General features: G+C 36.7%; 1 protein-coding gene across 1 annotated transcript; it reads right to left on the reverse strand.

The window, feature by feature from the left end:
• Positions 1-68: 68 nt before the first annotated feature.
• On the reverse strand, positions 69-4,474 carry fdps (farnesyl diphosphate synthase (farnesyl pyrophosphate synthetase, dimethylallyltranstransferase, geranyltranstransferase)). The gene is made up of 10 exons (XM_077209622.1): positions 4,324-4,474; positions 3,716-3,871; positions 2,860-3,000; positions 2,684-2,764; positions 1,994-2,116; positions 1,735-1,823; positions 1,534-1,606; positions 1,377-1,454; positions 1,140-1,274; positions 69-1,030 (listed from the first exon to the last, which is right to left on the reverse strand). Exons 1-10 carry the CDS (start codon positions 4,324-4,326, stop codon positions 830-832), a joined length of 1,080 nt encoding a protein of 359 aa, XP_077065737.1. The 5' UTR covers positions 4,327-4,474; the 3' UTR covers positions 69-829.
• Between the last annotated feature and the right edge of the window lie 13,668 nt (positions 4,475-18,142).

The following is an 18,142-nucleotide window of genomic DNA, read 5'->3' on the forward strand; positions in this document are numbered from 1 at the left end:
CGACTCGACACCTCTCTTGCACACACTCATTCAAACACCTCACAAAAAGAAATGCATAGTAAAAAAAATGTTGATCAGATTTGTTTATTTGCACATTTCTGTTTTTCTGTATGCTACATTTACAGCAATATTGGGGATTGATGATCACCTGACCGTACACTTGAGAAACACATTCTGACAGTCTATAATAAATGTACAGTACAACCGTTAATGTCACAGGTTTCACAAAAACAAACCAACCAACAAACAACAAAGCTAGGATTCTGAATGAAACTGCCCTGAAAAGTGCCATTGTGTTCTGCTTGGGAAGATATTTTCTGTAGGGTATTTTCTTATTATTAAATAATAAGTTCAATATTTTAAGGAATATGTGCATCTGTCCACTGAGTTGGTTCTCATACTTAAAAAAATATTCTATTTAACTATTTTTATCTATAAATCTTTTGTCATTCCTTTACTCTCCCTAGTTCTTCCAAAGATGTTGACAATACAATGCAAAAGCTGATGAAAATATATGGTTTATACATATGTACCTCAATTTAAACACTGACAGATGTACTATTTGTAGTACAATGCCTGAACTCTGAATCAGCCGATTGCATTTTTGATGCAAGAATAAAAGGGGAAAAACAAATAATGATGCATCATAATTAGACTTTTATTTTAAATGCATCTAAATTCTTGACAGTATATTTAAAGTGCAGTTAAAATCTACCACTTTCATATTCCACTAAAACCCCTCACTGCATCTTTATTTGAGCCTGAAGTCTGTGTGCCTAAAATACTTAACTCCATTTGTCAAGTCCCTCCAGTTCCCTGAACCACACCCTCATTTATTCCTCTTATATATTTTCTTGGCAAAATTAAGAAAAACAGCATGAGGCAGATTCTTGGCATGAAGCTGAATGAGTTTTTGAAGGCGGTGATAGCTCTCCTCCTCATGTTGATGATATCGGATAGGCATTTCCAGAGTATCATACAAAGCCTTGACCCTTTCAACACTTTCAGCATCACTACGCCCATAACATGCCTGAGAGACAGAAGACAAGTCAGAAAACTGTTAACTCTCCCACATTAATGTGTTCTATTTTTTCATTCATTATATTTGTTTGTCATTCCGCAGCCCCACACTTTCTCACCTCTAGTTCTGCCCTTTGTTCAGGTGTCATGATGCCCAGTGCGGTCACCACCAGCCAGCTGCATTTGTTGTCCTGTATATCTGTGCCGATCTTTCCAGTCACTGCAGGATCACCATAGCAATCCAGGTAGTCATCCTGTCAATGGCAAACATGTTATGAATGCTATGAGATATTGCAACCAGATCTGATTGAGGATATTATGCTTTAAAAGTGTTGCTTTATACTAATACGGTATACCTGTATCTGAAAGAACTCTCCCATCTCAAGTAAAATTGTTTTAGCATTGTTGTGTTCAGTCTCATTCTCAATCCCTGCCTGTAATCAATAACAAAAATGATCACACAAACAATTCTATTCACAAAATACACACAGAACACATGTATGCAAAACTCACCATGTACATGGCTGCAGCCACAGGGAGATAAAACGAGTAGAATGCAGTCTTGTATTTCACAATGGCTTTGTACCTAAGGCAAATACACTTTAAATCAGTCAACGAAAGGCAATTGGCAAATAATAAGCTATAAATAAATCAACAAGCAAGTATTTAAATTGTCTGTGCCATAAGTTTAAAAAGTCCAGCTCAACTTCTGACCTCTCCATGGTGAAGCGATCAAGGTCGATTTTGTGTGGCGGTGCAGTCATCAGATCTAGAGTTTGACCCAGCTCTGTCTGGAAAGAGGTCTGTAAGGAAAAAAGATTCAGTTAAGACAGCACAGCTATGTCTTTATCTATTAAACAATATGCAGATAATGTGAGAGAAACAGCTTAACAGTTTTGTGTACTTTTGTATGATAAGTTAAAATGTGCGTACATGTGTTATAGCAGACTAATAAACCTTTTGTGTGTGTTACCTCAGTAAAAAGCTCAAGTAGATGGACATAGTAGCGCTGTCCTCTGCAATGTCTGCGAAGAAGGCGGTAGATCCCCCCCTCCAGGAGAAAAGCGTCATTAATGGCATCCAGTCCAATACCTTCCTGACAAATTCAAAAAGAGCACAATTAGCAAAGTAATACTCCACACAACTGATATACACTACTGTTATATAATATAACATAATAAACTAAAAAATATAATACTTATTCCTCTTTAACAACTATGAATTGTCAATCCCGTGATCTGTAAAAAATTTTTTTTAAATCAGACAAGAATACTGATTTTTATTGTTATTAAAGGAATAGATCCCCCCAAAATGAAAATTCTGTCATAATTTACTCACCCTCATGTCGTTCTAAACTTGTATGTCTTTCAATCTTATGTGGAACACAAAATAAGATATTTTGAAGGATGTTGGTAATCAAAAGGTGTGTGTTCCATGTTTGACTATACAGTGGAAGTCAATGGGAACCGAAACTGTTTGGTTACCAACATTTTTCAAAATATCTTCTTTTGTGTTCCACAGAAGAAATAAAGTCATGCAAGTTTGGAATGATGACAATTTTTAAGGTGGACAGTGTCTTTAACAGTAAAAATTTAATAATCATAATAAAAAAAATCAATATTCTTGTGTTTGGAAAAACATTAAATGAGCATAAATCAATTACCTTCTTATACCAACAGGGTTGACCCCTTCTTGTCATGGATGCATCCATGATGTCATCAGCCACCAAGAAAAATGCCTGAAGCTGTGAAGAAATCGAAAAGTTTTGCACTGCACTATTTAATCTTTTTTTTCTAAATGTTTTCCCCAATTACAATTAATGGTATCAATTTTACATACCAGTTCAATGCACCATCCAACCAAAAGGGCTCTGTGCGCTTCATCAGATGGCAGTTCAGAGGGAGAAACTAACTCCCGTAAAGAACCAATCACAGACAAGCCTCGGTTTCTCTTGCCTCCAGGAGCATTGTACCGAAGCACCTAGAGAAAAATTACACAATTCACAAAACTGACAAATAATACAGTAGATTCAGTGCAGAATTGTTTCAGATCTGTTTTGGAGTTTTAAACTGCAAATGCTTTGTGTGCCAGTCTCCATGCGTCTCAACTCTAGCATAATTTGTTCTTTTGAACATTAGCATGTTCTTTATGTCTATGTACTGACACCATGACATTGGGCAGCTGATGTCACGTAGTATACTTCTTGAAATACATCTCACATTAAATAACCAGTGCAGTCTGTCATCTTTTATCTCTTAGTCTTGCCCATGTTAGTTTCTTCCCACAGGCCATTTCCCTCCTGAACAGTTAACACTCCTCCCAAGGCATATGCCTGTAAGTGCAATACTCCCACTGTTTAGTGCAATATCCCACAACTCAGGTGATACTTATATGTAGATTTATTTATTTATAATATTCAAAACACTGTAAATAGGTTCATAATCTGTAAATCTGAAAATGTCTATTCTCACTAAACCCAACTGTGATAGTTGTATTCTCATATATTTATATTTTTATTTTTTATTCTTATAATTTGTAGTATTATGTTTCATGTTGTATTTGTATATGTCCACTGGAAGCCTCAGTACCAAAACAAATTCCTTGTGTGTGCAAGCACACTTGGCAATAAAGCTTTTTCTGATTCTGATTCTGATTCTGATGTTTCTTCAGTACTGGTTGTGAGAGTTTACTTTACCTCTCTGAGTCTGTTGAGGGCATCAGTGAGAACTGGATCAGTGAAGTCCTGCTCTGTAAGTTCAGACACCAGATTTTCAAATTCCCCATCAAAGAGCTGAGCATCCGACAACATCTTTCCTTTCAGCTGGACACCGTTACTGCACCTGCTGTCACCCTGAAGTGATGGAGCACACACACAGTGCAATGACATAAATAGAATATAGACATAAATACAAACATTAGGCAAACATTTGACAACATGATTATGATTTGGAAACAATGGAAATAATATCTTGTCCTAAATTTAAAATACATACATACATCAAAACCTACATACAGTTTATTGTTCATGCGTTGGGTTTAATCCGCAGTAAAAACCTGATTTTGCTTTCTTGCTTTTCTGTAACATTGCCAAACTAATTACCGTATACCAATTTTAGGAAATAACAGCAAGAAAATTACTTAGCACGATCAACATAACAAGAGCAATGCAACTCTCAGATGTAAACATGATCGCATAAACTTTGCTAGCTTCGCTAAGAGCAATATGAACATTATTCACATAGTACTTAAGATTTACTCATTCACTGTACACTTTTATCATGTAAGAGGTTTACTTTGACTTACCATTGGGAATCTATCCTTGCTCAGACTACTGACACGCACATATCTGTGTGCTTTTATTTCACCTGCCGAATACAAAGTCGAGACGGCCCATAAGATTGAAGGCGTATCTCATATTGTAGTTTTTCTGTACATTTGTTTCGGTCTAAAGTCTTAATTTTAAAACTTCAAGTACCAAAATGCTTTGCGCATGATCTGTTGGGGCGTATAAGCAAAAGCTCATATGACATCACGAACATCTATTGGATGACGTAATCGAACGAGGATGGGCACCAGAGAAATTAGCCAATGAGAAGAAACTATCCAGGACTCAAAGGGTGGAGTGAATGCAAGTGAACCTATCAGATTTTGGCAAATTATCTCTTATCTTAACATAGGGGAGAGCGGGGGCGGGGCACAACCTAAGTAACGCTTTTTGTCTTTCTCAGTTTGTGTAGAAGTAGGGTTCAGACAGAGTATTTATTTTTTCCCGCATTAATTTCACACATGTCTAGTACAATTAAGTGGTTTTGTTTAATTAATAAAGTGTAGCCTATACTTTTTTCTTGATTTACCCCGAAAGAATGGAAGTGAAAAGTGACAACATGCTCCATGTGGGGTAGCTATACATGTGACATGTAAGGGACACATTGTAACATGACCATATGACAGCTTACATACAGTATAACCCTATGCATATAACACATATGACAGCTTAAAATGTTATCTGATCTAATAAAAAAAATAAACGTTGTCAATAAAATATAATGGCATTTTGTAATAATTAAAAATAAACAAAATTTTGAGTTTGACAACAAACACCGCAAAAAAACAGCTATACAGCATAGTTCAAAACATTATAATAATGTATAACTTGAGCTGTGGTTTTAATCATGTTCAAAACGGACCAACTGAAGTGCAATGTTCAATAAAGACAGAGAACCATAACTGCTCGTCTGAATTTATTTATTATATATTTTGAAAAGACACGAGTGAAGAACAATAGAATTATACACCAGCAACGTGAAAAATAGTACAAAATGAACGTGTGACGGTCAAGAAAGCTTCAAAAATCAGAATAAAGGCAGACCCAGTCAAAAAAAGTGAAGGCTGATTTGAATAGATTACAAGTTAATATAAGTTTAACTGGCATTAATGGCATTGATTAGTGCATTACGTTATCTATGGATTGTGCTTTCTGTGTTGATGCAGGTTTACTCGTGTCCTACGGAAATAAACCACAAGGTGGGAGTGTTATAGCCTATTGTAGCTATTGTGTTGTGTTTCAAGGATCCGAGATGGCGGTATTTTGTGTTCAGTGATGAGAGCACCAGTGCATTGAAATGTTCTTTTAAAATTATAGCCAGAAATGGGCAGTATTTTAATTACATGTATTTAAAATACGTAATTAATTACTTTTGAGTATTTTGTCATTTGTATTTTCCTTAACAAAAATAAATGAAATGTAATTTGTAATTAAATTCTTTGAGAGACTGTAATTTGTATTTAAAATACTTATACTTTTATTTTGCATATATTAACTTTCATAACCAGGCTTAATAGGACCATAAACATATAAAATATTTATAGGACTACCAAATTGCCTATCACAGTTTTTGGCTAGATTCAAGAAAATTACTTGACGTGACATCCTATTCCCCTGTTCACATTTCCAGGTTTCTCAGAAATGGAAGTCGTAATAGTTGGATTAACTTCTATAGCAGTGAATGAGTTTTTGTGTTACAATTTGCTCAAATAGTAAAAGAACAACACCACAATGTTTTCATAACATTCAAGATATATAGATAAATATATATAGAGATTGATAATGGCAGTCAGAAGAGAGAAAGATCAAAGATGTATTAGAAACACCCTCACAGCAGTATTAACTAGTTTTTTGTAATTTAATACAAATATAGTGTTGTGCATACATTTAACAAAAAATATATATATAAATAATATATATATATATATATATATATATATATATATATATATATATATATAAAACTTCGCAGGATTTAAGATGCTGATGACCGTTGAAATGCGTCAGTTGAAATACAGTCTGTGAAAAAGGTCTAGCTCGCTCATTGTGAACAAGGTCAGACGCAATTATAAGAAGCTGCTTTTGTGCTCAGTCAAACTGCTTTAAAGGCCCCCTGAAATCAAAATTTAAGTTTTTAAGCTCTTAGGATGAATATGTTAGCCTTAATGTTATAAATAAGCTGATTTGTTCCAAAACAATGAGAAAATTCGCATTTAGGAGATATAAGCATTCAAAACTTACAGTCTCTGCACTTACGCTAAAATGGATCACGGATTTGTATGACGTCACCGCGGACTTCAGTTTCTCATCACATCTTCTGTCCAATCAAATGCTCACTAGAATCTGAAGCATCCCGCCCCCTATGCTATAAATATCACCTGGCCGAAGCGACCGTGGCTGTACCTGACTGTATGTTCTGTAGTAAACGCATGCTCAGTGTCAGATGCTCATCAGTTCCATCAGTTCACTGTCGGAGTAACTGGAGTAGCATGCATACTTAGCACCGCCCAAAGAATACGTCACATAGCTTCATATCAGCATGCTGCATGCTATTTTATTCCTTCAGGAGGTGAATTTTCTGTTGCCTGTAGGAAAGCGTTATTTCTCGTGTTCATTGCAGGTTCACTCCTCTCAAGCAGACACGATGAGCTGCAGGATGAGCCTGCGTGAGACATCTGTGGCTTGTGGCCCAGTCACTGCTGTCCTGATGGTTATACTACAGCACAATTTTGGGAAACATTTATTTTTGTATAATCTTATGATTTTTTATTGTTAAAAATATTCAATAACTTCACTGTTACGCACTGCATTGGTGCCTTATTCAAATACATCACTGATGGACAGTAACTTGATCTTTGTTGGAGACAAAAGTTCAAGTTACTGCCTTTGCAAGAAACAAATACTTTTTTTTTTAAATACATGATAAAAGAGCTTAAATTTTCAGTAATGTTATTAATTCTTTATACATACATGAAAATCTATGGAGACAAAACCTTACATTTTCTGTATTTTCTATATGTTCCAAAATTGTAAAAACAACTATTTTTCAAGTGTGCATGCTTGTCTCATGGCTACTGCCTATAAGCCAATCAAATGATAGTTGCAAGGGGTGACTAAATCAGTAGCCAGTCAGTAGCAACTTTCAATTAATCTCTACCTGTATCACTGCATGCAGACTTGAGTATTGCTCCTGATTGGCTAGTGAAGTCTGGTAGAGATGTACTCATTTTTTAGTCTGTAAAAACTATGTTCAGGAAAGAATCTTTTCATACATTTTGAATCGTCTGACATTTTTTTCTTCGGTCAAGTTCCATCATTACATGTAAGTAATCTTTTGTTTTTGTAGCCTATGTATTCATGTAGTTAGTGAAATTATTCTTATATACCTTTTCAGACTTAGACACGAGTTTTGTCTAACCTATCATATCTTTAAATATTAGTCAAATAAATATACTTTAATTGGGGCTGTCCATCTAATGTTAATTTTGTTACAAAATAACAAAATTAACAAAATAACTTGCTAAAAAATGAATGTGTTTAATCAATTTAGAGGGAGTGGGAATATTATATTTAAAGGGAAATTATCTATTGTCATTTGCAGGCTCTTAACAAATTAATGACGAGTGATTGACATTTTCATTTACTTTGGCACTTTGTGAACAGGAGTACCATGAAGTGATTGACGTTTCAGCACTTCGTGAACAGGGACAGAGACCTTTAGCGACCCTTTGACAAAAAAATGTAAAAATTCAGTTGAATGAATAGCAACAATTTGTGAGGCAGTGTCTCATAGGCATTTCATTAACAACTAATTATACAATAAAAATAGTCATTTAAAAGGTGTTTACTATAGTAAATGTATTAATCTATAAAATAATGTACTACGTGACAAAGTAATTTATGCTTGGATATTTTAATGCATAATAAAAAGAGTAAATTTAAAATGAATGAATAAATGAGATAATAAACCATCAAAAACAGTTCAAATAAAAAAATAATACAAAAAAGAAAGCAAAACAGAAGTACACCATTAAAATGCATGAATGCATTCATAATTAAATAGTGGAATTTAATGTTGAAAATGCATTTTCAAAACATAAATAAATAACTGGATTTTCAAATTGAATGACAATTTTGTTTGATCTGCGTATTGATGACGTGCATTTATATGTACATAAAAAGGGACATATGATCACCCTATGTATGAACAGGTCCTTGCACTTATGTTATGATTTATTATTATAACATTTGGTATTAAATTATTAAGATGCTTTATCTAAATGATTCTGTCTGCAACAATAAGGCAATGTAACATATTTTGGGACGTTCTCTCAGCAAATATTAATATGCAATTGTAATCATGTTGATTACATGCAAATTAATAAAAAAAATATATGTAATTAATCTGATGAATAATTTAAATAATAATTTAAAGAGTAAAAGAAATTCATGACGACATGTTCATTGAGATGGACCTCACTCAAAATATCATGAAGGAATGTGACATCAAATTTCACAAAATGCCTGGGTATACAGCACTTTCAAGTGGACCCCTTCGGTGTGCAAATGCACACTGAAACAGGAGTAAGTATAATTTTGCAACACCTATAAGAAAGAAGTCTCCACTGACCTTATACCTAGATGCTACAGGAAATGTTGCTTCAAAAGTTCATGGTCAGACCAAAAGAGTCCTTTACTACTCTCTCACTCTGCCTGGATGTGGTCAAAATGCAACTCCCCTCCCTATCTGTGAAATGCTGACAAATTAACAGTCTATACCACCAATCACATTCTGGATGATGCAGTTCCTCCGAAAACTGTCACAGTACACAAAACTAAGAGTTCATCAGATAGAAACAGACTATAGCTGGGCACTACTCCAAAGTGATCTTCTGGCATTCAACAGGGAGTTGTCAGCTTGGACAGGGCTTTTGAGATTTGTTCAAAACTGAAGACATGGAAGGACATCAGAGCATTTGTTCTGGACATGTGCTCAAATCTGTTTCTCAGTCTTTTGGGAGAAAAACGGCAGACAAAGGTTTGAAGGATTTTGCAACATTTGCATTTGGCAGGTTGCAAAACACTACCTCAATGCCACATGCAGCCCTCAAAATCTTCCGCTCACTGTGAACTGTATTATTGGGAAATACAACACCAGTACTGTCAGGATTAATCTGAAGGCCATGCAGGACTTAATAAAAGAAGGCAAGATTCCCGACATGGAAGATACTGACAATTTACAGAACAGCCCCTTAACTCAGGAAGAAAATGATGTGGACAGAACAAATACCCGCACAATTGTTGGCAGATCACCCTTCACATACGAATTCAAGAAAGTCTTGAATGAGGTACAGGAAGAGCTTGAAAAAGAGGATTCCGAGACTACAAATGATGAAGAGAATGCATACTTCTGCCCAGGCATTGTTGATGTCCTTTTTGACAACTATCTTGGCATTTTTCCACTTTGGAGTGATCTGCTGTTAGTGGATTTGAAAAGGTATGCAGGTGCAATATTATCTGTCTGCAGTCCCGGAGGCTGCATTTTCAGGACCCCACTTCTAGGACCGCATTTCTAGGACCCTAGTTTTTTGTGACAGCGCCACCTACCGAGTCGGAGAACCGCAGTCCCAGGAACGCATTTCCAGGACCCTAGTTTTGGAGGACCGAAAAAAGTGCCACCAAGGCAGTATTTCAACCCAGTTTTAACTATACATTACAATTTTTTTTTTCAAGTTTTATTACACCCAAATACTACTTTCTTTATTGCAATTAAACCAGGTTCCTAGGAATGTTGAGAAATTATTGGGTCTAAGTAGCATACTATAATAACTTTATAGTCTTTTCAGTCACTAGATGGACCACATTTTCAAGTACAGAGGGAAGACAAGGATGACTCTGGGGGTAGATTTAATATTGTGTATTTTACAAAATAATATATAACACCTGAACTTGAACACACAAAATATTTTACAAAATAATATATAACAACTGAAATTGAACACACAAAATATTTTACAAAATATTATATAACAACTGAACTTGAACACACACAAAAACAAATTTGATCATGACGTGAACCACATAAACAGAACTTCAATGGATGGACAAACACATGGACAACATCATCACTGACTCCTAAGAGAGAGAAAGAGAAGTGAATTAAATAAGGAACATTTAGTTGAACATGTTATACTCTCTAATTTTAAATTTCATTTTGATAATGATAAAAATAATGATATCAATCTTCATTCCAATTAATGTTCATAATACAATTATTGCATACTGTTCAAAGATTTGGAAAAAAAAATGATTTTGATGTTGTGGGAACAAAGGTTTTATAAACACTCATGTCAATAAAGCCCATATGAACTGAGAAAAAAAAATAATAGAGAGAGATGCAAGAAATCTGAATAGAAATAATATTATTGACACGACTTTTCCTGACCATATATATATAAGATTTAAAGCACACATTGTGATGTATGCAGCAGCACTACCTACCAATCAGGAAAGGATCTCCCTTCTTGGATTGTTATCTGTTTCTTGAAAAACATTTTTAAGTTAATTTCATATAAATAAATAGACATAAATTAGGCCTAAGCCTAGTACTTAACCAATTTATTTATTTATCTTTTGTCATACTATTGCCCACCCTGAGCTGTGTCCTTGATAGCACTTCATATAGAGTAGGCTACAGTATACAGTAAATGACACATTCTAACACGTGGGATTTTAACAGTCAATTATTATAATGGCCTCTCTGATATGTCTGACTATTAAAATGTCATAAGTCTCAACCAACTTTATAAAACCATGTCAAAATGAAGAGACGTACACATAACATGTATTGTGGGTAACGTTAAACAGGCTGACTGTGAGCACGTGACAGTGAAAACATTAAGATTATTTTAACTGAATTAAAATGGAAAAACAATGAGTAATTAACAAGCTTTCAGAACGAACATGCTACAGTTTATTGTGCTGTAAATAAGTCAACACAGGCTTATCATGCAACAGTTCCGTTAAATGAACGTGCTAACAATTCATTTTCCAGCATTAGAGGCTAATATATGATGGCTATGCATTCAAGACTGTTTAGCAAATCACCAGCACGTTGGTAACGTTAACTTTCCAATGAAATGCATCACAATTGTTTTTAAAGTTAAACAAATAAAAATCGATTCGCATTTGATACTCACACTCTGAATGTCATCCATCTTCGCTGGTCCTCTAATTCGGTGGGTGGCGTTGTCACTAAAAACCTAGGGTCCTAGAAATGCGGTCCTGAAAATGCAGCCTCCGTTTTTGCAGGCAGATGCTACTCTGCAGGTGGTAAAGAAGATGATGGCTCCGTGCCAAGTAAAACAAGGGACACAAATTGCCATGTTGAGCGATGGTTCGGAATCGTGAAACACTCAATTCTAAAAAAAAAAAAAAAAAAACAACGAAGGCGATTGAGACCAGGAGCATTTGTCAGAAAAATGTATGTCTCTTTACCATAGACACTCTTTACAGGCAACAGGGGATGTAGAGAGAACAAATAATGGCTCATAACTTCTCTGAACAGTTGCTTAGACCCATCTCAGGAAAGACATAACTCAATCTCAGGAAGGTTGGGCAAAGAGATGGTTCAAAGCCTTAAACTGCCAACTCCAAATTTTACACTCCTCAACTCACTGTTCCAATTCCAATGAAAACAAAGTCAACCAAGAAAAAAAGCAAAGATGTCAATAACAGTGGTATATTGACTTCAAATGCAAAATGTCAGAGACTACCAAAGAGGTATGGTTATTAAATTGATTACAATCAACTCAAATTGTAATTTGTAGAGCCTGAAGCCACCTATAGTACTCCAAGGAGCTATACAAATATTATTATAGAAGAATTGTGAAATATTTAGCATTGTGTTCACCCTAGGACTCACAAAGTTAAAACACACAAAGTTAAAAATGTGAAAAATATTCATTCATATTCATACACCAAATGAAATGGTTTATAGTTTAATGACAGCTGTAATACAAGGACAGTAGAATGTGCTGTCAGAGTAGCTTAAAATGGAATTAATTAATATGGAATTTCCAAATAGGCCTACTGTGTGAAGTAATTACAGTTGTCTTTGTCACTGTTGAGCATCCGAGTGCGCAATTCATCTTCACTCGCGTGCAGGAAAAACAAACGAAACGCTGTTCAGTGCTGTTTATCCTCTTGCAGGATTTTATTAGCAAGCTTCACTTGAACATCACATCAGTTCACATGTTCTCTCAACTTAGAAACATGAGACGTAAAGAAAAACGTAACGTCATCACGTACATAACCGTATACCTTCAAATAAAACAATACGGGTAGTCAATACCGTAATACAATGTATAAGGGTGCAATACGTTTAACACCCCCACTCACTCTTAGCCCATTGTATTTTCTATAACATCAAATTAAACATAAAATAAAATTTTCTCCTTTACATAAATTGAATGTATACAAAACATTTTTACACTTTTAAGTTCCAAACATATCCCGACTAAACCTCTTTAACTTCTGCTTGGTGGCTGGCTTTGTCATTATGTCAGCAACCATTGTCTCTGTAGGACAATATTCCAAAATAACTTTGCCATCATTTACAATTTCTCTTATGAAATGGTATTTGATATCAATGTGCTTGCACCTTTGCCTACAGATTGGGTTTCTGGCTAGTGCAATGGTACCTTGGTTGTCTTCGAACACCTTTGTTTGTGCATATTTGTATGTGTCCATACCCTTAAGCAACTGTTCTAGGTAGATACATTCCTGCATGGCTGATGCCAAAGATATGTACTCTGCTTCGCAAGTAGATAACGCTACTGTCGGTTGTTTTCTGGTTTTCCATGAGATCAAAGAGCTTTCTTCACTCAGATTAATACAGTACCCTGAAGTACTACGTCTGTCTTTTGTGTCAGATGCCCAGTCGGCGTCACTATACACTCTCAGACCTAGCCTCTCTGTATCATTTCTCCTGAAGCATAATTGCTGTTCTGCTGTACATTTAAGGTACCTGAACACATGTTTAACTGTGTTCCAGTGCTGTTCTGTTGGTTCAGCAAAATACTGAGATAATTTACTGACAACAAAACTTAGGTCTGGTCTTGTACAAGTGGACAAGTATATTAAACTTCCTACTGCCTCCCTGAACATCTTTGGCTCTTTCATTTTTTCTGCATTTTCTGTAAAATCAAGTTTTGGTTCACATGGCGTTTCCCTTGATTTACAGTTCTGCATGTTGAAACGATCTAGTATTCTTCTCACATATCTTTCCTGTGACATTTTAACTAGACCCTCTGCTTGTTCAAAATCTATGCCCAGGAAGTGTCTCAACCTTCCCATGTCTTTCATTTTGAACCTTTGTGTGAGCATTTCTTTTACACTTTCCAGAACACTTTCACTGTTAGCAGCTAGGATTAAATCATCAACCCATACTATCAGGATTACTTTCTCATCTGGCTTTTCTTTAGTGTATACGCAATTGTCAGCTGGGTTCTGTGTAAAACCGTTCTCAGTCAAACATACATGTAACAAAGCATTCCAGTTCCTACCAGATTGCTTAAGGCCATAGAGAGATTTTTTTAGCATGCATACTAATTTTTCATCCTTTTCAGATTTTTGCTCATAACCCTCTGGTTGTTCCATATAGATTTCGTGATCTATAGGTGCATGCAAGTAAGCTGTCTCGACATCCATTTGGTGCAAGATTAGGTTTTCCTGTGCTGCTTTTTGCAAAACTATTCTCACACTTGTCATGTCAGCTGTTGGGGAGAATGTCTCATCATAGTCAGTCCCTTGTTTCTGACTGTATCCTTTCGCCACAAATCTTGCCTTGTATTTTTCAGATCCGTCAATGTCTCTTTTAAGTCCGTAAACCCATCTTCCTCCGACTGGTTGTTTTCCTGGTGGTAGTTTAGTGAGTGTGAAGGTCTTGTTCTCTTCCAATGATCGCATTTCTTTGTCCATAGCATCCTTCCATTGCTTGGATTTTGTTGATGTTATGGCATCCTGGTAGGTTTGAGGTATATCACATACTGCCCTGTAGCAAAAATCTATGCATGTTTGCAGTTTGTCTTCAGCATCCTCAGTTTCAAAATCATGTAGGTAAGCTGGCTTCTTCCTGGTTCTTGGGGGGTTCTTTCTGATCTCGGATTCTGTAGCTCTACCCGATTGATTGGGAGCAGCCTGTTCGGGCAAAGTCTCTGAAACAACACTTTGAACACCATGATCTGGTTCATCCTCCACATTATCGGCGGCACTGACTTCACTGCTGAAGATATTTGGATCCATGTCTTCACATCTTGTGTATGTCTCAGATGTTCGTTTTTCTCTTTCACTGGTTGTCTGTGTTGTGAACTTCACCAATCTGTGTTTTTGGACTTTTCCGGTGTTAGGGTAGTATACTAGATAGGCGGGGCTGTTCTTGTCGTAGCCTATAAAAACACCTTGTTCGCATCTTGAGTCCAGTTTGCTCTTCTCTTGTTTGTAAGCAAAACATATTGTTCCGAATTTCTGCATTTTTGAAACATCTGGCTTTTTCCCTGTGAATAACTCATATGGCGTTTTCTTTGTGCGTCTACTGTAACACCTATTTCTCACGTAGGCTGATGTTTGCATTGCGTAGTTCCACAACTCATCTGGCAACTCGCTCTCTATCAGCAAGCATCTGCTCATATCAAAAAGTGTTCTCCATCCTCTCTCCGCTGTGCCATTCTGATGTGGCGAATAAGGTGCAGATGTTTCATGTCTAATCTTACTCCTTGTCAACAGCGTTTGGAAATCTCGACTCATGAATTCAGTGCCGTTATCTGAACGGATACACTTGGTTTCTCCATAAGGTGCAATGTCAGCTAAAAACTTCTCAGTAGCTTGTATTGTGTCACCTTTAGTTTTCAGGAAGTACACAAACATCGTACCTGAATAGTCATCTGTAAATGACTGTGCATATCTGTGTCCTTCTTTGCTCTGTGTTGGCATGGGACCGGCCAGATCTGTGTGAATCAGTTCCAGAGGTTTCTTTGCTTTTCTGTCTGGCTCCCGGTTTCTGGTCTGCGTGAATTTTCCTTTTGTACACACTTCGCATAACTGTTCCGGTCTCATTTTGTTTCCTCTTATCTCCATGCCTCTTACTACACCTTGTAGCTTCTGTACATCTTCATGGTTACAATGTCCCAAAATTTCATGCCAGGTTTGTAAATCATGACACACTTTGCACTGGTCAACGCCCTCTTCTAGTGTTGGTAAATAGTACAAGTTTCCACTTTCATGTATATCAAACCTGCTTCCGTCTTTGGTAATCAAGTGGCTGTCTCCCTTTTTGAAAATGACTGTTGCTCTTCCATTTGTTGCTCTAGCTACCGAGAAAATGTCATGTGGGTATGAAGGCATGTATAGTGCGTCCCGTAGCCGTGCAGTGTGCTGCTTTCCAGCATCATCTATGAGATAAATCACTGCCGTTCCTCTTTGTTGCGCCATTCCACTGCACTTCGTACCGTCGGCTAATTCTACTGAATGAGTCTCTGGTTGAAATGAGTTATCAAAACTTCTGAATTTTGTGATGTCACTCACAATGTGAGACGTCGCTCCAGCGTCTACCATGATGCCTTTCATCTTCACTTTGTTCTGCGGTTTTTCATATTCTGAGTGTTCAGCTTTGAAGAGATGATCTTGGTCATTAGCGTGTTCTTCTGTAACCTTTCTGACGCCATCTTGGTCGCCCTTTTTCTTGCACAGGAACTCCGCGTGTGTACTATTTTTACAATGACTGCACCACACTCTCTTGTAACACTTTCTCGCTCTGTGTCCCTTTATTCCACATTTGTAACATGTCACATTTGTGTCTTCCTCTTTTCTTTCTTTTGTGTGGTACCTGAGAGGACCTTTTCCTTGTCTCGTCTGCGTCTTCATCACATTATCTGTGGATTCAGTTACTTTCATTTTCTCCGCCTCTTCGTAAATTCGCAGTCTTCTCTTAAAATCTGTGAACGTAACGTCGTCCTCATTCTGTGTTATGTGGACGGCTAGCGGTTTGAAAATATCTGGTAATCCACGGAGAATCATTGCTATGGTTAATCCATCACTCATGGCTTCTCCAGCATCTCTCAGTGCTGTGATGATGTTTTCTGCTCTTATCAAGTAGTCAGTAACACTCTCGTTGTCTGCCATGCGTAGCTGAGTTAACGATGTGTACATATTTATTATCCGTGGCTTGCTTTTCCCAGAATAATGCTCTTTCAGTATTTTAAGGGCTTTCCTGCCATCGTCAGCAGCTTCATGTCTTATCAGTGATAGGCTTTTATCATCTATCAGTCTTACAAGTTCAGCATAACAATCAGCATTCTTCCGTCTGTCTTCGGCTAGCTGTTCCGCGTTAGCATCAGTGGGCTCATGCAAGATAGTTTCTTTTAACTTTAGAGTGTGTAAACAGCTTAAGAATCTCGTTTCCCAAAGATCATATTTGTCTTCGGATCCATCAAACAAAGATTGATTTGCTAGGACTCCTACCGCTCTGTTTGCCATCTTCCCGCCGACTTTTCTTCTTAGGTCACTTCAGTTAGCTGCTTCTCTAGCTTCATAGAACGCGTAACGTTGATACGGCGCGTCTGTCTTTACTCACGCTCGTTTGTTTCCGTGCCTGGGCCCATAACCTGTTGAGCATCCGAGTGCGCAATTCACCTTCACTCGCGTGCAGGAAAAACAAACGAAACGCTGTTCAGTGCTGTTTATCCTCTTGCAGGATTTTATTAGCAAGCTTCACTTGAACATCACATCAGTTCACATGTTCTCTCAACTTAGAAACATGAGACGTAAAGAAAAACGTAACGTCATCACGTACATAACCGTATACCTTCAAATAAAACAATACGGGTAGTCAATACCGTAATACAATGTATAAGGGTGCAATACGTTTAACAGTCACGGACTGTTAAATTCAGTATTAACTCATATCAGCCTAATGGTGCACAGCTTATTAAGCAATCATAATTAATTTATTTATGTACCATGTGTGCATTAAAAGTACAAACGAGAACGATGCTGAGCCAAATGAAGATAAAGATGTTTTCTGGCGACTGGCATGTTTATTGAACCAATCGAGAGATAAGAGTAAATCGAGAGTCAGCGAGAAGCTCATTTGATTGGCTACATGAAGAAGGTGGACCCGCCCTCCTCTTCGAGCTTGCAAAACTGAACTCAGTGAGTGAGATAATCGTGCGCAGGTAAAACAAAGAAGCAACTGTTGAAATCGTGTTACTTCGGGAACTTTTTTGCCTCGTGTACACAAGTCATTTAGACATTTGCAACAGTTAATTTTTTTACACAAAGGTTGATTTTACGCGACCAATCTGTTTAGCAGTCTCTGACTATGTTGTTTTTGGTTGCAAATTGCTGTTCACAGGCCTGCAATGCTTTTGGCCGTATTTGTGCGGGAAAAAAACGTGCCAAAAGTGTAAGCGCGGAAAAATGGAAGTCAGCAGAATACAGATCATATTTATTTTGTGTAAGCATGAAGCTTCAGTTTCACAATACATGCATTACATTTAAGAATAACAGTAAAATGCAGCAAATATTTTTTCTTATAGCTACTTGAAAGGTCATTTACACCTTTACAAATCATCTCTTGCACACGCATATTTTATTTACGCTTGCAATCTTTTGTACACTTTCACAAATCTTACCCTGCACATGCGATTCTTTATGGCATCATATTAACCTATTAACAGATATTTCTTCACAGTCGGACCACAAAAGATTCTTGAATGCATTAATCTTATACTACACCAT

Source organism: Siphateles boraxobius, unplaced genomic scaffold (genome assembly GCF_051911475.1).
Source record: "Siphateles boraxobius isolate OS27281-9 unplaced genomic scaffold, OSU_SipBor_1 12, whole genome shotgun sequence".
Taxonomy (NCBI): domain Eukaryota; kingdom Metazoa; phylum Chordata; class Actinopteri; order Cypriniformes; family Leuciscidae; genus Siphateles; species Siphateles boraxobius.

Coding starts and splice junctions, on each gene's coding strand:
- fdps (XM_077209622.1), bottom strand. Junction 3,001..3,715: donor CCCTCAACAGACTCAGAGAG/GTAAAGTAAACT, acceptor ATTTTTCTCTAG/GTGCTTCGGTACAATGCTCC. Junction 1,275..1,376: donor GAGAGTTCTTTCAGATACAG/GTATACCGTATT, acceptor TGCCATTGACAG/GATGACTACCTGGATTGCTA.